This window comes from Centroberyx gerrardi, chromosome 11, assembly GCF_048128805.1.
Source record: "Centroberyx gerrardi isolate f3 chromosome 11, fCenGer3.hap1.cur.20231027, whole genome shotgun sequence".
In the NCBI taxonomy this organism is placed as follows: Eukaryota; Metazoa; Chordata; class Actinopteri; order Beryciformes; family Berycidae; genus Centroberyx; species Centroberyx gerrardi.
This window is the reverse complement of record NC_136007.1, coordinates 41,718-68,435: the sequence shown is the minus strand read 5'-3', so window position 1 is coordinate 68,435 and position 26,718 is coordinate 41,718. Positions and strand designations below refer to the sequence as shown.

Genomic DNA, 26,718 nt, shown 5'->3' with positions numbered 1-26,718 from the left:
GTTTTGCTGTCCTTGTGAGAATCAGTTTGTGTTTCAGACCTTCGGAGTGAGGACAGTTTTGCAAAGTGAGGTCTTTTTGGCCGATCCTCACTTCTTCAAGGGGCGAGTTTAGGATTTAGGATTTAGCATTTAGGGTTAAGATCAGAATTAGGATCGGGTTTAGGTTAGGGTACGGGTTAAGGTTAGTTTTGGGTTAAGGAATGAGCAGTCAATGCAAGGTTTGCATATGGACATAGTATAAGTATATATGTGTGTGTGTGTATACTCTGTAAAAGCAGGCACATCTAGTTGATGGGATTTCAGTCTGTGCGCTATGACAAGGAACACGTGTGTATTCCAGTGTTTGGTATATTAGTGTCACCGCTAGTGGTGACAATATACAATATTTATAGTGAGTGGCACAGCTTCCCTTTTGGCATGGCAGTGTGTAACAGGTGCATGCGTCTGTCCTCGCTTTGTTTTTGTCTCGGGGTCGGGTGTGAAATGATCAGTCGCAACACGTTCTTCATGCAGTGTTTGCATTCTGATTTTGCTTTGCTGTGTACATTTGTGGTGTGTGTGAGTGTGTGTGTGTGTGTGTGTGTGTGCTACGCTTCCTGTGTACGAGCTGCCTTGAATCTGCCAGTCAGTCAGTGGTTGGGGCTACTTCCAGGAGTTTGTGTGCAGTTTAGGCTGCTGAACCCCGGCAGCGTGACGCGTCCGTGGGTGTAGATGTCGCGGTCGGCTCCCCGGTTCATCCGTTTGACCAGGTTCTTCTCGTAGAGCAGAGGGTGGTAGGCGCCGAGCGTGCACGCCGCGTCGTAGAACCGCTGGTAGTAATGGCAAAGCTCCGTCTTCCTCCGGGACGGCAGGAACTCGTAAACGTGCACCACCTCACACAGGGACATCATCAGGACCGTGCCTGGGTTAGGAAACAAAGGAGAGGAGGGAAGGAAACAAGGAAGCGAGGAGAAGTGAGCGGCTACGTTTGCACGCACAGAGAGTTCAGGTCAAGTCACTCAGCTAACCTGGTTTTGGGTTGACACGTATAAACGTCATAATAATCCGGTTAAGCTCATGCTCAGATTATGAGAAACCTGTTAGGATGCCCGGCTTTCTCCCGTATTAAACCTAAACAGGTTCATGTGGCATGGAAACATCTGACTGCTTCCACTTTGGTTTTAGCTGCGTACACTCAGACTCACACAGCATTATGGGTTCATTTCGATGTCTACAAAAAGCACCCTGAGCTGAGCCTTACCAAGAACAGGCTGTTTCTGTCGCCGTGTCTTTAAGGCTCGTTAATATTAACGACCCTCTGTTCTGATTGGCTAACCGTTTCAAGAGTGAAACGTGAGACGCCGCGGCCCGGCGGCTACAGGTAGGGAAAACTCTCCGGTAATTAGGGCTGCACGATATTGGAAAAAACTGACATTGCGATATCTTTTTTTTCTGCAATATATATTGCGATATGAAAAAATACAGGACATTTCACTAGATACATGCAGTGTGTTATTCATGTACAGATATACAATTAACAATCATAATTTTCATCATTTGGGTACTTTAAAAGTCTATCCTCTTCTAACAAAACAAACCCCCCTCCTACTTCTACCACACTTGGTTCAGCCCTCTGCCACCCCTCCAGAAATCAGCTTGGACTCCTCCACTACAAGGATTGGAGAGAGAACAGGTGGAGAGGTATTTGGGAAAAACAACACGTTTCTTAATAAACTTTACAAATGGACTTGTGTGTCGCAGTTGTGTTATTTACATGTAATCTACCATTTCTAACGATGTTCAAATGTATGCTTAATCTGCGTGGTGGAAGATAAACAGGCCTCCCAGCGCGGCTGAGGATGGTAAAACTCTCAAACTCAAGCAACAAACAGATTTATCTATATGCCAGCAAGATGTAAGTACAGATAGATCTGGATACTGCAAGTTTTGTGTGTGTGTTGTGTGTGTTAAGTGTTTCTTACATTAGGGCACGGACCAGTCCTGTGACAGTAACTTTTTAACTTTTAACCAGCACCGGGACAAGGTGCCGCTGATAACGGGAATACACGCAATCAAAAGCCGCCTCACGTAACTGAACGCCTGCCTCTAGCATCCAGGTGACATTATCTGTGACAGTAGCCGCGTCGCGTGCATGTTTACAGGCAGGTGATACGCAGACTCTGCATGCACAGCGATCAGTTCACTATGTGCTCTGGTGAAGGGGTGCACTTGATCAGTTTGTCAAACAACCAAAACAGGCAGCGCTCCTTTTCAGGTTGTGGTAGGTGACTAGTGGGGCCTGCTTTGGTTGTATGATAAATTGATGAAGTGCACCCCTTCACCAGAGCACACTGGGAACTGATCAAACTCCGTGTACCCAAGAACCCTTAAATTATGTAATATCAGACAGACTTTTCTTGTAGATTAGTCATGGAAAATGAGAACCTTGCGAGTTTTCCTTTTGTATCAAGCAGCAAAAAAGTTGTAGCATGACGTGTTTGAGTTATTGCCTTACTTGACATCGCGCGTCCTGCAATGTGACTATTGCACATGCTCACATCGCGATGTCGATGCTGAAACGATATATCGTGCAGCCCTACCGGTAATAAACAATGACAACCGCTCAACCGCTTTGAAAAAAACACTTTGTTAGTCTATTATTTCTTACAGAAATGATAATGAGCGAACCTTTGTGACGCCACAAAGTTACGGAAGTCCAAACGGCTCGTTTAGAGGCTCGCTTTTCTAATATGGATTGTGTGGATTTAGTTTTGATACTTTCACCATGTTTAGATAGACCATCCAACTCCTTTATCATCACAGAGGAGAGGGGAGCCCTGCTTTACATGATATGGGACCTTTAAAGGCCCATTTTTAGTTGTAAAATATGTCTTTCTCCACCCTTCAGAGAGTGCTGTGATCATAGGCAAATAGTTAGATTTGGTTCCGGAGCCAGAGCAGCTTACATACTCTGGATGGTAATTTGGCACGCCCACTTTTCAGTCCAATGCAATGTTAATGGAAGTTTGGATGTAAGACCTGAACCTGGCCATTTGAAATCAAATTTAGAGCTGATTTGAGCGTCTCCATCCAGTGTTGACTGTTTTGTAAAAGAAACGGTTATTTTGTCTCACACAGATCCACCAGTATTTTTGCTGTGATCACAGTACTTCCTGAAGAGAGAGAGACGGAATTCCCCTTTAACCTAAATATGACCTTAACAGGAGTATGGCCAATAGCCGGCTTCCTCTGTCCCATTAAAGCAGCGCAGCCCACAGCCTGCCTCCGTCCCACTTTATCAGCCATTCCTTTCTTTTTGTTTACTTCCCTGCAGTCTGTCATTCACTTACTTCTTCTGCAGACTGTCCTGGTTTTCCCAGGTGCTCTCATATCCTCTCTCTCTCTCTCTCTCACACACACACACACACACACAAAACCCATTTCTTGGAGTTTCTACTCGTTGTGTCTCTCTTTTTTTTTGTTATATTGTACTTTGATTTCTGTAAAGCTTTTTGGGGCAGTCCTGTTTTATAGCATCCATTACTGTAAGTAAACTTCACTTTATTTGACAAGGGAGGAAAAGACAGAAGAAAGGCAGATATTGATATAACTTTGAGGTGAAGGCGTACTTGAAGGAAATATGTAAGACTTCTGTCAGTCCTCGGTTAACATGAGCATTTATTTCTAAAACAAAATACAGACAATAAAGACATGGAAGCCTTCTGAATCTCCTAACAGGGAGCTTGGTTAGTGATTAATAGGACAGGCTTGCAAAATACTGAACCCTCCCTTTCATTTGTAATAGTCATAAGACCAGAGGATAATTAATGAAGGGCCACACTGCTTTTGTCCCTTGTAATTTGTCCTTTGTGTGCCTTGGGTGTGTAATGAGATGCTAAAAATAAAGCGCAACAGCACAATTAGTCAAACAAAGAGGTGAAAAGAGCGTCGACGCTTTACATACCGAGCAGGCCGGAGGAGGGCGGGTTCTTCTGGATGGGCTCTGCCATGTTGTCTTGGATTCTCTGCCACAGCTGCCACTCAAAGCGGGGATGCAGGATGTAGAAAGGCTGGAGGGGGTGCAGCCTCCTGTACCGCTGGTACTGGACAAAGATGGGGTAGTCTGTCCTGTTGTACCACTGTGGGAGGGACAGGTCACTCTTTAGAGGATAATACACATCTTAAGATCAAAGAGTATAAAACTACTTACTACACACTTGAAAACCTCAAGTTGGGTAGTCTGTCTGTAGTCTGGGATAGAGAGCTAATTTCACTTCTTCTAATGTGTGTCCTCATGGTGATTTTCAAAATAATTGCGTCATTAACGGGATATAATGGATATAAAACGAGGTTGTTTTCCTGATCGACAGGTCGGCGATTACAGACCAATAGCAGGTGGAGCTGCGGCTCTGTGTCGACCCCCGGCCTCACAAAAAATGTCAACATGGCGGCGATCGTAAACCCGGCCGTTCATAAACCCATGGTGACATCACACTCACTACTCCATTTGTTTTACAGTCTCTGCACTGAGAGAGTGAGGAGAAAGACAGAGGCTGAATCTAAAATGCCTCTATTGTAAAACCATGAAACTCCCAAAAACATACAGCAATCAGGCTACATGTAGAAATAAAGTCCAGATGTCTGACCTCTGGGCGACAGAGCTGAACTCATCTGTCCCGCAAACAGGAAGTGAGCTGAGGTTCACTCTGAACCGTCAAACAAGTTCAAACTGAAAGTTGCTGTGTGCAGTGTGTGATATGTAACCTGCTGTTATTTGTATAAAGATTATTCACTTTCACACAATGCTACCAAGAAACCTTGTTATGCTGATCTGCATCTCTGCTGTGTCCATTCATTTTAGAATATATTCTGGGCTATTTCAGTTTTGTTTTTTGTTTTTTTTGGTATTTTATGTTTTTCATGGTGTTCATTTTACTCTATTTGGGTTTACTCCTGTCATTTAAAGGCTGTATTGTTCAGCAGTTGCTTCAGTAGTTTCACTAAACCAACTTTTGAAAAGTGTTTTGGTTCTTATGATACTGCATATTAATTCTGATGAATGTGCTTTTAGCCTTGTAACCAGGAAATAAGAGACGTTAACTCAAATGTTCATCAACTTACAATCCAAATACTAATGAATGAAAATAATTGCAGTATGTTTTTCTCAATATTGTGCAGCTTTACTCCAAAAACAATAAAAAGGCTTCAGTAAAAAGAGAGGAATAGTCAGAAAAAGAAACATGTCACATCAGTTATATAACTGAGTTATATAATTAAGGTAATTAATAAGTTGAGGCAATTAATTAAAAGTTGAATTAAAAGTTAATTCAACGTTAAATGCAATCACTAAAAAGGGTTTTGGCGGAGTGAAGCACTGAGGCTGAACAGAGTGGAGGAAGCGATGGAGGAGAACAGAAGAGAAACAGAAAGAGAGATGAGAGAAGTGAGGATGAAAGAAGACGTTTAGCCTCCAGTGTGAGTCACTGCTAACTGGTGCTGTGATTGGACGGCAAGCTGGAGGCCGTCCTGTAACTGAAAGACTCCAAACCCCCCAAACAGTCACTGTGTCCATCAACAGTGATGTCTGGGGTTTGAAAGTATCTCATCGAATGTGAATCCAGGATTGAATCTGCTTATCAAATTTCAATCCTTTCAAATCCTTCATCGTAACTTTTTTACATCATTTGTTGGGGAAAAAGGGACAAAGAAAATGTCAAAAGCACGGCACTCGATAACTTTTACATGATGCTGGGTTGATAAGTGCTTATTCATCGCTCTTTAGCCCACAGGCCCGTGCCACAGATATTGCATCACACTGTATTCTTAAAGGATAACGCTGGTGTTTTTTAATACATTTCTTACCGTCAACAAATCCTATGAAAATAACAAAATCAACAATGCGTTTGCTCTACTCCCGTTACTTTCTGACTTCCCACGTTCCCTTTTTAGCCGTCAAACCGGAAGTTATTAGCTCCAACTGTAAGCTAAAAACCTTTAAATACAGGTTACAACTACTTTCCTGAGATGGAAAACGTGTTTACAGCCGGCTTATTAAGTTGTTTGAGGAAAAAGTCGTCCGGCCCGGTGCATCGTGATGATGAAATATGTTGCCCAGAGCAACTGCATGGCTATTTGACGTGTTTTTAATCGTTTTTTTAATACAATGGAGTTCTATGGCTGCATTGGGCACCGGCTACATGGACGAAATTCATTGCTGATTTTGTTATTTTCATAGGATTTGTTGACGATAAGCAATGCATTAAAAAACACCGGCCTTATCCTTTAAGTGTCGATCCTCCATGCTGACAAACACCAGGGAAGCGGGGACTGGGGACACAAGCGTATGACATCATCAGGGGTGACGGGGGATCCGAGAAGAGGATTCATTGGACTTGGGGATTTTGGGGATATTTCAAAACGGAACAGAACCCTGCATGCGTCCTGTTGAAGTGTCCTTGAGCAAGACACTAAGCCACTGCTGCTCGCTCATTGTTAAGTCACTCTGGACACAAGCATTAAAAAGCGCTAAATGCCTAAAATATAAATGTACAGGCCTAGCTGCACAGCTGTATGCTCTATACGCCCCCGAGGAAGAGGAGGGAAAACATCCTGCAGCCACAGCCGGTCACATCTGTCTGCAGCTGGGAGGTTTGTCTACTCCTCCAACAAGTAACCGACTGTCATGTGGAGCTTCAAAACTGTTTCCAAATCTGTTTTAATATGTTTTTTTTTTTGTTTTTTTTACTGGGCCATAACAACATATTATGAAAACTGTGTTCTTGTTTGAGTTGAAGGTTGAATGTTGTGGCTCTGTGTGTTTCCCCTCCACACACTGACAGGAAAACAAGGTTTGTCAGAAAGGTTCGACCTCATGTTGTTCTGTCAGACGGCTGAGAGGACGGGCGTCACCTGGGTGAGGTCAGCGGAGAAGGGGGCGGGGTCCCAGGCCACCAGAACACCTGAGCTGTACAGAGAGCTGGACAGGAAACGATGGTCATCAGACGCCATCACCTACAAGACAAGATGATCCATAATGATTATTAATGATTACTAATACTATCACTACTACTGCAACACATTTCATTATCCTTTATTTATGATATCATTGAGATTGAGGTCTTGTTTTTATGTCTTGTTTTCAAGACCTCAAAAGAAAACTACAAAAAAATAAAAAAAAGGATCACAAAGATGATGAAGAAAATACACAGTATAATTATGTCAGTCAACAACAGACAGAAACATAAATTATAAAAAGTAATCGCAAACATTGTAGAAAAAGTGAGATATCATTGATTTAAAATCATTGAGGGGGACGGGATTCATAAAGTGTATAAGAGTACTACTGTACTGTAACAGTACTACTAAAAACACCAATAAAAAATAAATTAGTCACCAAAATAGTCTTTCAAAGAGCTGACTGGACCTCACTGGCAGAAAATCTTCAGGTGAGATAAAACTCAAACCCTAAAGCATGGGAACGTTTTTGAATTGCGTCAAAATGACCCCAAACAACACGGCTGTATACAAAGTGTGTACCGGAGCTTGAAAACACGTCGTCATATTCAATTTTATCTTTACCAGTTTCCCCTTGAAATTAGGGAAAGTTATGAAATATCAAGCTGGAAAAATAATGTTAATCATGCATGGTCTTAGGAGACATTAAATGTTGAATGGGGTCAAATTGACCCTAAACATAATAGGATTGTTAATCCAACCAACTACAGGAAACCACCCCAAAACACAAAGGATTATGGGTACTACTTGGTAAAGCCAGAACTGGGTGCAGCCAGGTAACAATATAATCCAACACACTGCAGCTGCTGCACCAGACAGGGAGCCGACTCACTACTCATCAGACCAAATAACACATAATTCCAGCTTTCTGACCTTTGTTGCAGCGATTCTTAAATAAACCCAGACTGAACACAATCAGTGTTTCCACTTGAGTCCTGGCAGAGTGAAACAGCCCGTAGACCATGGGACAATAAAACTGTTTTAATGGTGGACCAGGTTGGCCCATGCTGACTCAAAGAAAGCACTAATGCAGATTCTCCCTATCCAGCCTGTTTAAAACGTCACAGTCTGTTACTCTTCTGGCCTGGGACAGTCAGATCATTAACAACTTTCTTTAATGCTAAATGCACCCAGATTAAAAATAATCTCTGCTCCATTAAAGTGCATTCAAGTGCAGCATTAGCACATGGAGGAGATTAATTCTGTTATCCTCAAAACCACTCTTCACTCTGAAACCACAAAATACGTCAAAATTATGAGTTAGACACTCTGGTTTATCATTCTTAAAATTTCATGGATCCTGAAATAGCCGGTAAATCATGGAGAATCATGGTGGCAAAATCCAATGCAGAAATAACTTTGAAAACAGCAATTTTTCTTGAAGGAAAGTTGAATACAGCACAACGTTTTTTTTAAAATAATCAGATTACTTTAGTGCTTGAATGCTTTAGTTTTGACCATGAATAAATACACAAGAAGGGTGCTTGAAAAGTCACAACAAACCTTTGAGTTTGAAAATGATCTAAGTGCCCGAACCCTTGTGCCGCATTTGGCTAAAAGCTTTCCTGGCCAGAGGTCGGTGTGACGACTCGCACTCACTGTGAAACTTTTTCATCCATGAACGCCTACAAACCTCTAAAACACCCGAGTCAGAGCCGCCGCCCACAGCTCTCTCCCTGCTGCAGCGTGTGCTCACACACCTGTACAACCTGTCTGGAAAACAGCTGACATTTTTAGAAAAAAGCTGTAGAATATGCTTACAGAAAAATGTCTGGAAGATAAGCCGAAGGGGACCGATGCAGTTAGAACAGCTATGAAATGCAGATGAGAGTTTCAAACGGTAAAAGTTAGATAATTGTTTGGTAACACGTCCCTCGATGCCCATAATCACACTGAAGAACGGCCTCAAGGGTAATATGTGTTGTAATTATTTATAAAATGGCTGCCGCTGCCTGAAAAGTTTCCTCCAAATTAGTGAGGATGCATAAGAACAGGAACAGGAGAAAGCAAGACGATTACCGACTACATAAAGGTTAGCATAGCAACCAGCTCAGTGTGGTTGGAACGTGACTTTGACCAATCAGATCTTTTTTTATATTTATATAAATGGCTCTTCATACATACGCCATTCAGTAGATACATTTATCCAAAATGTCTTAGAGTGTCATGAGCGCCTGCATGTTCAGTCTGGCTCGTCCCGGAGGGAATCGAACCCAAACCTGCCTGTTCCTGCCTTTCTCTTCCCACTGAGCTACATGACCTTCACTGTATCTCAATGCACCATAAATGTATCTGAAGGTCAAACTGGACAGTAATGATGTGTGTTCATGCTTGTTTTACATTTTAAATTAGCTTTGTCAGTGTTTCAAACATGTCGTCCACCTTCTAAAAAGTTGGGAAAATGAGGTTCAGCTTTCCAAAGGTAAAATGCCAACATGAGATGACATTTACGTTTTGTTTTTGCTTCTGTGTTTTTTGTAAGTTTAGAAAATCATGGTTTAGGAATCAGAATCAGAGTAAAATGTTGTAAACATAAGATAAACACATTGTGTCACCAAGACATCATCTAGTACAGCGGTTCTCAAAGTGGGGTCCACGGAGCCCTGGGGGTCCGTGACACATGGCCAGGGGATCCGCAAAATAACTGATCAAACTGATAAATAATTGATAAAATTGTGCTGCGTCATTAAAAAAAGTCCATATCTGCATGTGGGGAGCATATCTGCTTGCGCCACGCTGTGCAATAAAACAAGCGTACCTTTGAGCCAATTACTCCCACCTGTTCGTTTCCAGCCAATAGAGATTCTGATACGTTGTGACACTTCATGTCGATCTTGCTGCTGTCGATCAATCACACGTGGGTTAGGACACCGCTGCCATGCCGCTGTTTAGCTCGCTTCACTAGCCATGGAAAAGTATTTGAGTCACAGCCTGTCAGGCGACACTGAGGCCAGATTGGCTAAAATAAGAAAATACGATGACAGCTATATCGAGTTTGGCTTTATTGAGAGCGGAGTCGTCATTCTCCACTCTGACCGCAATGAAGACTAAACACAGGGCACGTTCGCATGTGGAAAATGATCTTAGAGTCTGTCATCCATCACTCCAGGAACTGAGGAACTGTAGTGAGAGACAGACCGGCCCACACAACTCATTCATTTACAAGGTCAGCTGCTGTGATTGTAAACTGCAAGAAGAGGCCGAAATGTGAAGCAAAACAAAGGTTCTGAGGGAGATCTTTTTTACGGTGTTACGGTCAAGAGGGGGAAAAAATTCTCCCTTATAAGAGGTCCTCTGTCTGAAAAAGTTTGAGAACCCCTGATCTAGTACTATCTCGCTGCAGCTGAATGTGCCAGGTAAGGTGTGTCTACCTGGGAGTTGATGAGGCGGATGCTGGTCTTGGAGCCCACGTCCTTCTCGTAGCCGACCGTGGGCGCAGCGTTGAACCGCAGCACGGCATCATGAGAGTCTGCCAGTCAGGAAGAGAGGAAGAGAAATGACTGTCGAGACACGTGCATCCATGTCTGTAAACAACCTGCTGACCAACAACATGCTCAGTGTTAGAGCGGGGCATCGTCAGGATTTCACTGATTCCGGCGGCATTTTCGAATCTTCTTATCGATCCGATTCTTTATCGATTCCCTTATCGATTCCTACTGTGTAAACTGTCAGAGGTAACACGCTACACAGCTTTAATGGCTTTACCTGTGTTTTATTACTCAAAAAGACATCGCTGTGGAGTTACTTTTGTCTCAGAATTACGTTTCAAAACAGCTAAGGCACATTTGGCATAAAGCCTTACTTTAGAGAACAAAATACAAGAACAACTGAAAAAAAAGTCAATTAACTGGATTCTTAATTACAACTTCATTGGGTCGTTCAAGCGCACTCTAGTTGTAATTTCAATATTTCCGACAGCATTTGAAGGCAACATCTGCTTGCTACTGTAGGGACGGTTGGCACGGAACATCTAGGACATGTTGAGGTGAATATTGGACCTTTGAACCCGCAGTGCAACCGTTTGGCTTCAGAAGACTTGGGTTTATGGTAACTGGTTTGGAACTCTAAAGAAACTGTCTCCAGCAACTTCTGTTGTTTACGACTCGCTTTCAGAATGAAAACAACAATAAACTGTAGAACTGATCAAAGAAAAGGGTCAGAACATTATATTGTTAACTGTCAGTTTCGCTTTCACTGTCATACCTAAGATATGAATTGAAAGCTTGTGAGCGCAGTCTGCCGTTTATTTAGAGACCAGACTGGATCAGTTAACACTTCCGTGATCTGAGTATTTACTGTGGAACCAGGTGACTGGAAGCTGCCTTGATGTTTTCTTTAGACAACAGTAGATTGTTACTTAAGGCTCAGTCCCAAACCTGATGACTAGTGATGATTTCTGTACAATAATAGTGATGACATCAGCAGAAGACGTACAGTATTTTAAAGGCATGATATTAAGTGGGTGACATGAAAGTACTTTAACAAGTTACTTTAATAAAGTCTAACTCTGTTTAGGGCAAGTAACAAAGTAAAGTAACTAGTTAGTTTCAAGTAACTTTCCCCAACACTGGTAGCAAGAACCGACCCTTTGGCTGCTGAATATCTCACCTATCTCCTTGCCGAGTCCGGAGTAGCGGAGCGATCCGGCCGACGACACGACGGCGCAGCTCTTGTACGGCCCGAGGTCGGAGGTCAGCGGCTTGGGTGGCAGCTGGGCGGCCCAGGACAGCGAGGAGAAGGGCAGGAGGTCAGGGGTCAAAGTGGAGACCTCCACCTTGTCCTTCAGTTGGCAGAGAAGCTGCGGACCGCTCAGCTTCGGCCTGCTGGACACACCGCCTGGGCCGGAGACCTCCACCCCATACTTGTTCATTGCCTGGGGGGAGCGGAGGATGACGAGCACACAGAGAGAGAGGGAGGAAACAGAACAGAGAGAACAGAGAGAAAAAAGAAAGGAAATTATATGATTTCCTGTTCTTCCCCACCCCAATTTAAAGATAAAGATATTACACACCACCAGGACAGGAGAACATCACCCTGTACTTACTCAGCACCCGAGGGGGAAACAATAGATGGAGAACATTGAGAGGAAGAGAGAAGACAGGGAGGATATGACTGGACCAGAAAACTCAATCCTGTAATTATTCATTGCCTCAGGTAAAAAAAACATAGGATGAAGAGCAGATTCAGAAAGACAAGAAAGGGAAGAGAGGAATGTGAGGAATAAGATGTAGATCTGAGGGAAGAAAAGAGATGAAGACAATTAAAGAGAAGTAAAGAGAAACAAAGGACAGGACAGGACAGCACAGGACAGGACAGGACCGCACAGGACAGGACAGGACAGGACAAGACAGGACAGCACAGGACAGGACAAGACAGGACAGGACAGCACAGGACAGGACAGCACAGCACAGGACAGGACAGCACAGCACAGCACAGCACAGGACAGGACAGGACAGGACAGCACAGGACAGGACAAGACAGGACAGGACAGCACAGGACAGGACAGCACAGCACAGCACAGCACAGCACAGCACAGCACAGGACAGGACAGGACAGGACAGGACAGCACAGCACAGGACCGGACCGGACCGGACAGCACGGGACGGGACGGGACGGGACGGGACGGGACGGGACAGGACAGGACAGGACAGGACAGGACAGCACAGCACAGCACAGGACAGGACAGGACAGGACAGGACAGGACAGGACAGGACAGGACAGGACAAGACAGGACCGGACCGGACAGGACAGGACAGGACAGCACAGGACAGGAGACAGGACAGGACAGCACATATAAATGAATGAATAAGATAAGATTGTAACTGTTCCTCCATTCCCCCCATCTCCAAAGGCCAAATGAAATACTAAAACATGACAATAACATGCACTTTTATCCTAACTGCATATGTTTCCATCATGGGGGCCTCAGTGGGAAATGAACCCCCGACCCTGACTGTCAGTGCCTTGCTCCGTCCCACCTTGCTCCGCCCCACCTCGCTCCCTCACCTGATAGTTCTGCACCACCTTCCTCAGTCTGCTTCCCAGCATGCTGCTGGACATCTCGTCGTCCCACACCTCTCCCAGACTCCCGTGAGGCCCGAAGAACGCCGCGTCTCCGCCGCTCAGCTCCCCCCGGCGCCGGCCCCCGAACAGGGTCTCCAACGCGCGCGTGAAAGGGCGCGGCAGCAGCCAGGCGAAAAACCCCGAGGACTCCCGCTCCCTCGACTTCCGCTTGGAGCGCGAGTCCCGGGCTTCCTGGGTGCGGTTGGGAGAGGAGAGGACGGGGATTGGACGGTGAGGGTTGCCGGGGACGACGCCTGGAAGCTTCTGAGGGTCAATGTACATGGGCTTGGCCCCGCCTCTCAGCACCTGTGGGAGACGGAGGGAAGACGAGGTCAGCAGGTGTGAGGCTCATACACTGCTGACTGTAAGAGTTCTGTGTGTGTGTGTGTGTGTGTGTGTGTGTGTGCCTGTTTACCATAATGTTTATGGTACACACCCACACACACACACACACACATAGTCTTACTTAAGTCACTTTTGGGGTATTTACATAGACTTACATTCATTTCCTGGAGACATACCCTAACCCTAACCTTAACCACTGACCCAAAAATCTGCTTTTTACCAATTGGGGACACGGCTTTTGTCCCCAATCAACTGGTCTTAAGTCTGGTGTGTGTCCCTGAAAGTGACTTAAGTCATACCACACACACACACACACACACACACACACACACACACACACACACCATACACACATGTACTCATCATGTGTGTATCAGCCTTTTGACATTGTCATCTCTTCACATGTACAGATATAGAGCTACAGGCCTAGAGATACTATTTGCACACACACACACACACATATTACAATATATTCATATTTACTAATTACAGCATACATTGAATATATTCTAATTCACTAAACTGTATGCAAATCTATATACTGTATGTATAATCCATATTCGCTGCATTTTCCCAGCTATACATTCTACTTTGTATGTTTATAAAATCCCACACTTGCTTATATTATATATTACTTCTGATTTTTACTGCTTTAATTGTTTATTTTGTATTCTATGTGCGTGCTTATATTCCATTTTTCCCTGATTCCTGCTGCAACAATTTTCTCTTACCATACTAATATACTGATTCTCTATTACAATATTTACAATATATTCTAATATATAATATTACTACAAGGTCAAATGCAAGGATGATGACACACTGCAAGCAGCTGCCCGTTGCATCAGATTACATTACAGACCTTGATGACGGAGTGCGCTCGGGGCTGGGCCCGGGTCCGCGCCCGGACGCCGAAGATGGCGTCGGTCACCGGCACGCTGTTTTCGGCACAGAGGGCGTAGAGCAGAGCCATGGAGACGCAGAAGAAGGCCATGCAGAACGCTCCACGGCGAGCCCGGCGCCTCAGACGCCACAGCAGGCTGACTCTGTCCATCGCCGCCCCGGGGATCTGGAGGACAGACGCACAGGCTCAGAGGTGCAGAAGGGAATAATTGGGCTTCCTGAACATTTATCAACAATTTATTAGTACTGGGTCTGTTGTTATTGTCCTTTAGTTTGAGCTGATGTCGGCCATACTTCATGCTTTCATCCAAAGATCAAAGCTAAGCAACGCACTTGGTGATATTCTAATGCAGTGTCATGAATTAAACTTTATGAATGTTTACGACTGTTGTCATTAAGTGTCATTCGGTTGATAATGTCACTTTCAATGCAAAGTTGACACTGTTCTAGATGTCTCTGTCATGACAACTTGACTTGATTAACCAAAGGGACATAATCTCTCAGCCTTATTCACCCCCCTTCAAATAAAGTGTTACCAAAAAACCTTGGATTGAAACCCGAGGAGAGGAGGAGGAGAGAGAGAGAGAGAAATATGAGCAAAGGAGAGTAAAGAGGAAAATAAAGAGGAGAGGATGAGGAGAGGAAAGGAGGAGAGGAGAGAAGTGAGGAGAGAAGAGACAGAAAGAGGGCAGAAGGGGAAGAGAAGTGCAAAGCAGAGGGGAAAAGATGAGAAGATCACAGAGGGAGGAGAGGGAAGGAGATGGATGGGAGGAAGAAGAGTTCAGGTCATCAGTTCATCCTCTGCTGTTATGCAATGGATCAGCATGCAGGCTCGTTCGGTGTGACACCGCACGACCAATCTGCGGACTAAACCCCCAGAACACGGGGATTACCTCATCAAGACACAAGATGAGATCAAAAACCACTCAGCAGTTTGAACTCTGCAAAACACAAACATCGAATCCCACTGAGACGGGAAGAAAAGACTGAAAAGAACGAAGGAATGGAGGAATGAATGAATGAATGAAAGAAGAAGAAAAAGGGAAACATGCTTCGACTGCCCCGGGCCAAATGACGCATGGAGCGAGGGAGAAGGGAGGAGGAGGGCGGTCTTTCTGAGGGAAGAAAAAAAAAAAGAAAGAAAGAAAGAAAGCGATCGCTGATGGAGGGAGAGTGGAGGATGATTTGATTCAGACCGAGCTGTTAGAGGAGGAACGAGAGAGAGAGAGAGAGAGAGAGAGAGAGAGAGAGAGAGAGCGAGAGCGGTGGGGGGAAGGGATTAGAAGAGAGACCCGCGCTGTCTGAGCAGAGACCAAGGAGGCATCAGCGGTTTGCCTTTTATCCCACAATCCTTTGCGTTCATGCAGAAGGCACGCAGCAGAGTGCCGGTCAGACTGAATGGAAGTGAATGAGGCTGAGACAGAAAATCAAAGTGTAAATGCAGCTTTTTCTCTTCGAGGGTAATGATATAATAATAATAATAATAATAATAATAATAATAATAATAATAAGGATAGTAGTAATAATAATAATAACCTCCATTTATATAGAAATGATCTAAAAGCAGAGTTTACAAAGCGCTTTACAGGAAGACATAAAAACATGGATAGTTGAATAATGAGGAGATAAAAATAAGAGGAAAGAAGAAACATTATGAGAATAATAAATCAATCAATCAGATAAAACAAAACATGAGCAACAACACAATATTAAAAGTGGGCAAGATCCAAAAATCAATTAGATAAAAGCAAGATTATAAAAGTGTGTTTTAAGAAGTGATGAAAAGATGATACTGACTCTGTGTTGACCGGCAACAGTCAGAACAGGCCGATGCATGGGAAGCCTTTGTAAATATACATTATGATCCGGTCAAAACCAGCAGTTCACAGACAAAAAATTGCCTTTATTTCCCATGACAAAAATTGATTAAAAACATCGCACCAACGCACCGCAGCCGAGTCTGATCTGAGAACTGCCGGCTTTGACCGGATCTTAATGTATATTTACAGACTCCCCGTTCATTGACCTGTTCTGACATTTAGAGCCACTTTGACACTTGATCTCTTGACAGCTAGCAGAAATTGCCAGATCAGAAAAGACTGAGATCTTTCAGAATTGAAAGCATGCGTCCCTGCAGCGATGCTCAGCCGGCTGCGCTGCAACAACAGGAAACAGGAGGTGGGCGGTTTGGTGATGCCCAGCGCTGCTTAATCTCACTCGCTTACTCAAACCGCGATGAAGAAATAGTAAATAAGTGTATTAAGAGTAGTAAGAGTAATATGTTGGGATGTTGTTGGAGAGAAATTACGCTCATTTCTGGGTAAAAGGCTGACATTGCTAGCAAAAGTTGGCAATGATGGTGACTTGGTCGGTTTTGACTGACTGTGCCGTGGGAAAAGGGGCCACATAAATAAACTTAACTTGACAACTACTAGTATTTGTAAAAGGGATGACATGGAGTTTATTGATTTACTGCAGTTATTGCTTTCTGCTTTTTTTGAAGTGACGTAGGCTTCCTGTGCAACAGAGTTGTGAATGCAAAGCTTTTGTAGCAGCATGTGTGAGGCTCGCTTATCTGAGCATCTTCATACCCTTTGTGCTACAGTACACACTCTGTCACAGTCCTGTTCCCTCACACAGTAAACAGCTGTGTGACAGGAGTCCAGTGATTGATCTGATACAAGATGGCGGCTGATGCAACACGGCGTGCTGCGGGTGGTGCGTTCTCTCGAATTAAACCGGATATATTCAGAAGTAATGATGGTAAAGTGATAGTAGAAGATTAACTACTAAACTTTATTGTGGCCAAGATGAGAACCCTGAGTCATGATGAAATTGTTTTGCTGGTAACACACAGTTTCAGCTCTGAGCGGATAGTATCTGAGGTCTGTCCTAACACCTCCCAACGCTGTGTCTCTCACAAAGGTGCACAAAAGGATGTTAACAACGTAAAAATGTGCCTGAAAGTGCTAAACGAGTGCGGAGAGGATTTGGATTTGGAGTTAACTATACTCAAGTTTACTGTAAGGATAACTTTTTTTTATGAGTACTGCTTACTTAACATAACTCAGATCTTTAAGTTGTCTGAATTGACATTTTATAGTCAACCTAAGATTTGGAGTTAACTATACTCAAGTTTACTGCCATGACATGAGTTGCCTAAATACAGTTCTTTTCAGCTTTACCAACTTAAAATTAATGATCTACTTTACTTGGAAATTTTGAGGCAATCGGTTTCCTGACTTTTTTTAAGTAAAGTCAACTTATTACAATCCATGTTCCTGCTACAGAAGATAACAGCCCCTCAATCTGGATCTGATATCCTCCAACATGTCTGACTCCCTGTCTGCTGTTGTCATGACGACTCTGCTCCGTCTCTTCCAGCCGGGCCGACTGCTCGCCTCTGAGCTTCAGACCCGGCGACTGTTCTTCTCAAACAAAAAAAAACAATGCTACCGACATGTTTTTTTTTGTTTAGTTTTGGGGTTTTTTTTCCCCTGGCAGCTTTGTTGGTTTTTAATAATACAAAGCACTAAAAAGCCGCACACTGTGTAACGTGCCGGCCTCTGATGCAAAGCTGCTTTTTCATTACAAGAATAGAGATCAACTGGGGTCAACTGCAGGGAGCGGATGTTGTTAGAAATGGCCAAGTCTGAGTGAGGCGTATAGGAAGTCACATCTCACACACACACACACACACACACACACACACGCATATTTCAGCTGGGAACAAAAGCAACCGTTACACCATTGTTCTCATCGTGCAAAATGACTCTCCACCCATAAGCCAATATAAATAATATGTAAACGATATCATGTGCTGAAATAGAAGACTTGCCTGCTTGAACACACACACACACACACAGACAGACAGATACACACACACACACACACACACACATAAAGACAGAGTAACAGTAACATTACAAATTATAGCTGACAACATGAATTAGCAGCAGACTGCGTTGGATAGAAAAATGCTACAAATCCCCCAAAAATCACCACGCAAAATTAAAGAGGTTCATTCCAAAATGATATATACTCATTTATTTATTTATTGTATTTTGCTGCATGAAACTGATCACTCAATATTATATTATCCAATAAATTCTAAGAAAATAAAGTCTTCAAATGAAACTCTGAAATGAAACTGATCCTGAATGTTGTTGCTAGTTTTTAAACAGGCACTAAAGACACTTGATAAATTAAAAATTAAATTAGCCTATATTCCATAATGCCATTCTACATCATAATGGGTTAGGGTTAGGTTAAAATCAAAAAGTTGCATACTGTAGCTTTAAGGTTAAGGTTAGGCATGTAGTGGTGAGGGTTAAAGGTTCAGGGTTAGGGGATGAATGTAATCAATGAAGGTCCTCACAAGTACAGTACAAACGTGTGTGTGTGTGTGTGTGTGTGTGTGTGTGTGTGTGTGTATGTGCGATCAAACACTCTATAGGCTCTGATGATTGATGAATTCAATCAATTCTGGCCCACTTCTGGTCCATTTAACACTTGTCTATGGGTTTATATAGCAACTCTTCCTCACTTAGTTACATATACAGCACACACACACACGGACACACACACACAAACACAGACACACACACACACATGTTGACATACACATGGTTGGGCATGTTGGTGCAGAGGACTTCTAAAATCAATATGTTCCTGCTACATTATTTATATACAGGCAGCAGCTACAGAGCCAGAGGCTCGACAGGCTGCTGCCTCTTCTGCCAACTTTCCTCTTTCCTTCAGCACATTGTTGCTTTGAGCCGACAGACCGAACTGAACTGAACTGAACTGAACTGAACTGAACTGAACTAACCAGTGACATGGTTTATTTGTGTTATTTGTTTGTATGACTTGTTCTTCCACCAATTGCTTCTGGGTTCAGATATGTGTGTAGATATTTAAAGGTCCATATCCTCCACTCTCCAGAGTTTTATTTTGTGTCTTGAGGTCCATTCAAAGCTGTGTGTGTGGTGTCATGAACCAAAAACACTCTCAATCCATTTCTCCACGTTCATTTTCCAGCATCTCTCTGAGCCTTACCAAGAACAGGCTGTTTCTGTCGCCGTGTCTTTAAGGCTCATTAATATTAACGACCCTCTGTTCCGATTGGCTAACCGTTTCAAGAGTGAAACGTGAGACGCCGCGGCCCGGCGGCTACAGGTAGGGGAAACTCTCCGGTAATAAACAATGACAACCGCTCGACCGCTTTGAAAAAAACACTTTGTTAGTCTATTATTTCTTACAGAAATGATAATGAGCGAACCTTTGTGACGCCACAAAGTTACGGAAGTCCAAACGGCTCGTTTAGAGGCTCGCTTTTCTAATATGGATTGTGTGGATTTAGTTTTGATACTTTCACCATGTTTAGATAGACCATCCAACTCCTTTATCATCACAGAGGAGAGGGGAGTCCTGCTTTACACCGGATGGGACCTTTAAACATCCATCTTGTTTTGCTGGAATCAAATCAGTCATTGTCTTTACATGTTTTCCTATTCAGGGTCACAGGGGGCTTGATCCTATCCCAGCATGCACTGGGCAGAAGGCAGTGAAGGTTGCCAGTCCACCATATGATTTATTTCACAAGGTCTGACATCATTTCAGTGGCGTATTGAAAGCAACTGTAAGGCGACATCCTCTGAATCTGCAACCGCCACAAAGCCTGGAAAATGTTTGTTTGCATGTGAACACAACACAGCTGCAACACGTGCAGATGGAGGCACTTTAATGTGTTTCTTCCTCGTGGGCTTATCATATCACCAAGAAGTCAACTTTCCAGGAAGTAGGAAAACAAGCCTTAATTATCCAGTGGATTCTTGAACCTCATGAAACGAAGCCACTGATACTTTCCATAAAAGGAGCATCTGCACTTTCAGTTGAAGTAAAAATGTGAAATGTTACAAGAAGATTGAGTTGGGAGGTTTATCACATGAGAACGCTGCTGTGCAGATATGAGGCGGAAAGATTTCAATGATTGAGCTTGTGAAAAAATAAAAGGTTTGTAGGAAATCTCTCTCTCTCTCTCTCTCTCTCTGCCTCTCTCTCTCTCTCTCTGTCTCTCACTCTGTCTCTCTCTGCCTCTCTCTCTCTCTGCCTCTCTCTCTCTCTCTCTCTCTCTCTCCTCTCTCTCTCTCTCTCCCCCCCCATGTTACTTTCATGAACATAAGCACATATTTATATTAATCCCTGACTGTTTAAGCTGTGTGTGTGTGTGTGTGTGCGTGTGTGTGTGTGTGTGTGTGTTGGGGGGGGTTATGGTTATGTGATGTTCAGTATTGCAATGGAAATGAAAAACCAGAGGGTGCTGATCAGCACTGTGCTGCTGTAATGGAAAACTGTAATGGAAAAATTCTGTTAGAGCTGAAAAATGTGAACTGCTCTGCATCGCGCCATCCCCCCCCCCCCCCCCCCCCCCATCCACCCACCCCCACCCCCCCCCCCACCCCCCTCAACATGCTAACGCTAGCTGCTACTAGATACGTTAGCTAGTGTGCTAATCAGATGTGTTAACAACAAGACAGTGATGTTAGCTGACCAGATACTATGGTTAGCTAGCTAACATGCTGACATTATCTAAACACTAAATCAATCAGATGATCAGTGATGAATTGATCAGTTCAGTAGTCTGGCTCCAGACTCCTGAATCACGACCCGCCCACTCTTCAGATTTGGTTGAGTGATTCAGAGTCTGGTGTTGCTCTGTTCAAAAGCAATTTCTCAATCGGAAAAAACGATCGGGCCAATCAGCGCCTTTGTGGGCGGGACTAAAGTTTTTAACGGCTTTTCATTGGTGTTTCCGCAGAATAATATTTGTTGAAATCTCCTCCTTAACCAACATGTTATCTTTGCAAAGACGATATTTTTGTCAAAAACGACCAACATTTTTGGTGAAGTTAGTCAATAAGCCCAGCTATCAGATACATCAGTCGCTAGTGATCGGTTCGGATACGGCAGTCACTGGATTGGTTCGTGGAAAATCAACCCCCCCCCCCCCCCCCCCCCCACACACACACACACACACACACACACACACAGAAAACGAGGAGGAAATCTCAGCTGAATAATGGAGTGGGGAACAAAATGGCCGTTCAGTCTGAATATCAGTTGGTTGGTTCACTTCAGTCAACAACAGACAGAAATGAACCATGTCAACAAGTACGAGTTGTACATTTAGAAACACACCGAGCTGTTGCTAGGAGCTGAGGACCTCCAACATGGCCGCCGCAGGGTGAAGTGCTGCATCACCTCCCTCTATATTAACACACGTACAGATTAGAGGCGTTAGAGGCTGCAGGGTGTAGAGCCTCAGACAGATGGTGGTGTCACCCACTATCTGCTTAAAGATGTCACCCTAAATCCCCTCCCCTTCACTCTCTCACACTAACACAACCTCTCGCCCTGCCGTCCTGACAGCTTGTGTGTGTGTGTGTGTGTGTGTGTGTGTGTGTGTGTGGTGTGTGTGTGAGTGTTTGTGTTATTTATGCCTTTGTGGACAAATAAATTACTCAAGATTCAAGAAGTGTACGATCGTGTGTGTGTCTGCAAGTGTGTGCATATGTCTCTGTGTGTGTGTGTGTGTGTGTGTGTGTGTGTGTGTGTGTGTGTCCCTGCGTGGTGTGTGAGTGTGTTTTAATCTGGTTGGTAAGTGCAGTGCCAGCTGTGTGAGAGGGAGTTAGATGGTAATGTATGTGTCAGCAGCATCGCTCTGAACTGAACCAGACCAGAGAGAGGGAGAGAGAGAGAGAGGGAGAGAGAGAGAGAGAGAGAGAGAGAGAGAGAGAGAGAGAGAGAGAGAGAGAGAGAGGCTGGTTGCTGTAGGGTAGAGCGTGACATTTATGCCTCAACCCACCAGAAAACAGAACAAAAATGGACGGCTGGATTTCTTATTCATGGTAGGAAAAAAAATGGAACAAGTACAGATTCTGTTCACAGCTTTGACATAAAGACCTGATCGATCAGTTACGATCAGTTCGATAACCAGCAGTCGATTGGAGGAGGGGTGCGAGGGGATGCCATCCCCCTGGAAATCCCCTGGAAATAAAAAATGTCAAAAACCATCTGCTTTGTAACGCTGCCATCCCCCCTTTTCATCCTCAGCATTTAATCAAGAACTGTGTAAGCCACTTATTATTGATATTTAATCATTTCAGAGAATAAAAGCACATCTGGAGTTTTTCAGCAAATCCGATGGCGGGGGGGGGGGGGGGGGGGGGGGGGGGGGGGGGCATTGACATGGATGCATGTTTTTTTATTGGTTGATATCACAGCAAAACCTGCACTGACGCCTTGAGGATGTTATTTTGGCCCATTTGGCCGAACGGGCAGGTGGGCAGGTGAGAAGAAGGAAACTGCAGGTGTGAGAAACATCGTCAGGAGTCATAATGATTATTTTGTATAATTTAGCCTACACTTTGCAGCGGGGCAAAAGAGAAACAGAGACTAAACAGAGATTAGATAGCTAGTTGATATTTTAACACCAAAATTATATTAATGAAGAAAAAAAAAAAAACATTAGGCCATACATTGGGCTACATTTCATCCTCTACAAAATAAACGGGAAGTCAAGATTAACCTAGTTTGAATTTTGTTGTTCAAGTGGCAGGTAATCACCGTCAAAGGGAGGAAGCCCTTCGTGTCGTAAGGCCACATAAGGACTAAAGGATCATGGGACTTAGAGCACAAAGGCCTTTACTCTGTACTGAATGTTGTGCAGTGGCTCATAATTTAATTGCTTTGGGGGGTAATCTATAGCTGGTAAAGGAAACGGATAACTGCTAAGGCTGAAACAAATGTAAACACACACACACACACACACACACACACACACACAGAGGAGGGGAACCTTTGTACGAAGTAGACTATTTGGCCATCATTGAAAAGCTGACTAGTCTATATTTTCTCCCCAGATGATCCAGGGTCAGGAGGACGTTTTAAGAGACGATGCAGCGGAGGCAAAGCAAAGGAGAGGATGACAAAGCGAGCATGAGCAGAGGTTTGATAACTATAAATTTAAAGTTTGGATGAGATAAAAGTGCCATGAGTATTAAGTTACCGTAAATCCTCTAATATTGGCCCGGGCCTTTACTTACCTCGACTGCAGAGGGTACCAGGCCTTTATTGGAAGCAGGCTTATATTAGAGACAGGCCTTTATTTCTAATTCCCTCTGTTTGATAAGTATATTTGCTCATATTTTAGTACGAAGCCTCCTTGTTTTCTGATCTGCTTCTGTTGGGGTTCGTTAGGTAGACGTTTTTTTGTTACTGCGATGCATTATGATAATTACGGTAATCGACGACGGCACGCTCCAGAGACTTCCACCGGCCGAGCCGTCTTGTGGCACTTGTACGTTACTACAAACTACAGTTACAAACAGGCAGCAGGAGTTTACCGGAATCCACCGTGGTTTGCATGTAAGCTGAAGCTAACTGAAGCTAACTGAAGCTAACTGAAGCTAACTGAACCTGGGCGCCGATGTGTTCCCGGTGATCCGGCCGAGATTTCGGCGGGGGTCCGGGGCTCGGATCGGGAGGGGTGGAGAGGACAGTGGCGGAGAGAGGAGACGGACACGGTGCAGCCATATACTGGTTTTTGACCTAGTCTTGTTTCCTTTGTTTTTTTCCCCGGCCTGTATTTGAGGCCGGCCTTTATTTGTTCGTTCCCCGGCCATTATCGGAGAGCCAGCTTTTAATTGACTACAGGCCACTATTAGAGGATTTATGGTAAGTTACACTTTATTGATCCCCATGGGGAAATTTGTCCTCTGTATTTTACCCATCCTAACTGCTTCAAAGCAGTGGGCAGCGCAGGACCGACTCCAGCTCTGAGGCCAGAGCCTCGGTTCAGGGCATGGCAGGAGGATCTGATACCCAACATCACTAACACGCATGTCTTTTGAATATAGAATGACCTTTGTGCTGTTACAATATAAACAAAAGGGTAAACAGCTGTCTTCAACACTATCACATTGTTTGTCTCCATAAGACCCATCATCCCCCTGAAATGTGTGTACAAATCGGCTACTGTGAATAACTAATGATCAGTCCGATCAGTTCAATAATCAATGATCAGTTCAATAGCTAATGATCAGTTCAGTAATCAATGATCAGTTCAATAACTAATGATCAGTTCAGTAATCAATGATCAGTTAATTTGAATGTGATGTGGAGTTGATCAGCTGCCTTGTCTCTATAGAGAACTCAGTACCTTTAGCTTACATCACATTACACACAGATGCTGATTCTGATGTGATTTATTATAAAATGCCACAGTATGTGTTGTGTTACCAATTAAAAAGAAATGTATTGATATATGACATCACTACGCAACAGCAGGCCAATCAAACTAATAGCCTAGATGAAGAACCCAGAAGGAGGCTCTCCGTCACGTGACGTCCCTGAAACTAATTTACATACGAAGAGGATTCTGGGAGATTGAAATCACAGTTAAAACGTTTATTCATATGGTTTTTAAGATTTAAAGTTATATTGGAAATTATATAGTAAGTAGGCCTATAGTAAATTAAATTTGCCCAATAAGAAAACATTTCCGTCAGATGTTCAAAAAATAACGGGCTTGTCTTGTATAAAATGATTTTTGTTATTGTGAAAAGTTTGGTCTTGAGCGTTACTTTCACACTTTCCTAAAAGCTATATGGTCCATCCATTTTGGGGAAAATAAAACAATCTATAGGCTATATTATTACATGAAGGCCTTCATCCTCCAGTCTGTCCAAACCAGAGGATTTAGTCTGCCATCCTGTCACAAGTATTATCATTTGTTTTAATGTTGTGCTGTCAATCATTCTGTCAAAGTAAATGTTGTTTCTTTCAGTTATGAATTGCAGAGCTTCATGAAACGCTGCACACACAACCACAGTGTTACTACTGAAGTCACCTGAAGACCTTTTGCTGCAAAACAGTTTTATTTCTGCGGATGAATCATGAGTGTTTTTAAATACTGACCGACGGGTTTCAGGGAACATTTTTATTTGACAGAAATGTGTGTTTGTGGTGCCTGAGCTGAGCTGGGCTGGGTGAGGATCTGGATGTTACCTTGTAGCCCATGGTCTCTCCTCCTGCTGCCTCGCGCTGTGTTGCTGCTGTTGCTTAGTTACTGGCTGCTGCCTGCAGGTTTCCCCTCATCGCCTCTGTGGACGGAGGCAGACTGTCAGATAGTGGACCGACTGTAAAGAGACAGAGATCAGACACTGATACTGATACTACAGTCATCCTGCATCCGGTTTACAACGATACTACAAATACACACTGGGAAACTGAACTCCATATAGGAATATTATAGCCTAGTATATAATGTTACGGACGGTGATGCCATAGGAGATAGAAATAAAGTCCCTTAAGGTCACAGTAAACTACTGAGGAACACACAAACACTATGAATCTCTATAGGAATATTACAGTGATACTACAGAAAATAGTAGCCTACCTTAAGATCACAGTAAACTCAATATACACGCTTTACTCCCTATAGGAATATTATAGGAATAGTGAATGAGCATAGGCACAGTATGAATCACTAAATATTATAGGAATATTATACGATTATTACAGTAAATGGGTATAACGACACACTCTAAATCACTATAGAAATATTGAATGAATATTACCGTGAATGAGTACAAAGACACTATTTGTCACTGAAGGAATATTATAGGAATATTATAGGAATATTATAGGCTAGTGAGGAGCATATGGACACACTATAAAATCACTATAGAAATATTATAGGATTATTATAGTGAACGCCACACACGCTGTAAAACACTAACGGAATATTATAGGAATATCATAGTGATTATTTACATTATGATAGATAGTTAGATAGATAGATAGATAGATAGATAGATAGATAGATAGATAGATAGATAGATAGAAAGAAAGAAAGAAAGAAAAGCTAAGGTTGTGCGTCGCTATCCACTGACCGGTGCAAGTGATGCTGCTCCGTTACACGCCAGTCACCGTCAATCATCTAATGGATCGATGCTACGGAACCGCATAAGACGTGATAGTCGCCATGTTCACCGTGTGTCGCTGTCCGGGCTCCGCCGTCCGTCCGGTTCCCCGCGGCTGTCGGTGTCGGTGTCGATGTCATCTGGAGACTGAGCGGACTGATGAGTCTGCGGTCGGCCCTGCGACTGCACGAGCCGCAGCACCTAGAGTCAAGACAGCGAGGAGATGAAGATCGAGACTTCCGCTGTGGCTTTCAAAATAAAAGCCCCCATATGGGAGGCACGGTATAGGCCTGTTTCAGTGGAGGCTCATCCTGCTCCACATCCTTTACAGACAACTGTGACACTGCTGTGGATCAAAATTTACTCTTTTTAGACAGTAGGCATCCTATAACTTAAACTGTTGACTATGTTGCACATACACACCTGT

The 26,718-nt window shown here is 43.6% G+C and overlaps 2 protein-coding genes across 2 annotated transcripts in view; one reads left to right on the top strand and one right to left on the bottom strand.

Annotated features, from left to right (window-relative positions):
* pfdn1 (prefoldin subunit 1) overlaps nt 1–13,737 on the top strand; it is a 326,057-nt gene extending 312,320 nt beyond the window's left edge. Inside the window, exon 5 of the mRNA XM_078286878.1 lies at nt 13,719–13,737. The gene's annotated coding sequence lies outside the window, so the exon portion shown is untranslated. The remainder of the gene's footprint in view (nt 1–13,718) is intronic.
* LOC139933533 (beta-galactoside alpha-2,6-sialyltransferase 1) lies at nt 197–26,448 on the bottom strand. The gene is made up of 9 exons (XM_071927641.2): nt 26,362–26,448; nt 25,375–25,469; nt 14,264–14,470; nt 13,000–13,362; nt 11,602–11,866; nt 10,365–10,462; nt 6,889–6,990; nt 3,944–4,118; nt 197–901 (listed from the first exon to the last, which is right to left on the bottom strand). Exons 2-9 carry the CDS (start codon nt 25,384–25,386, stop codon nt 630–632), a joined length of 1,494 nt encoding a protein of 497 aa, XP_071783742.1. The 5' UTR covers nt 25,387–25,469; nt 26,362–26,448; the 3' UTR covers nt 197–629.
* Nucleotides 26,449–26,718: the final 270 nt, after the last annotated feature.

Bases quoted from the DNA above. Each gene is read 5' to 3' on its own strand.
- LOC139933533 (XM_071927641.2), bottom strand. The intron at 11,867-12,999 runs GTGAGGGAGCGA...CGCTCCCCCCAG, and splicing joins AGGTGGTGCAGAACTATCAG to GCAATGAACAAGTATGGGGT. The intron at 4,119-6,888 runs GTGACGCCCGTC...TCCCTCCCACAG, and splicing joins TCTCCGCTGACCTCACCCAG to TGGTACAACAGGACAGACTA.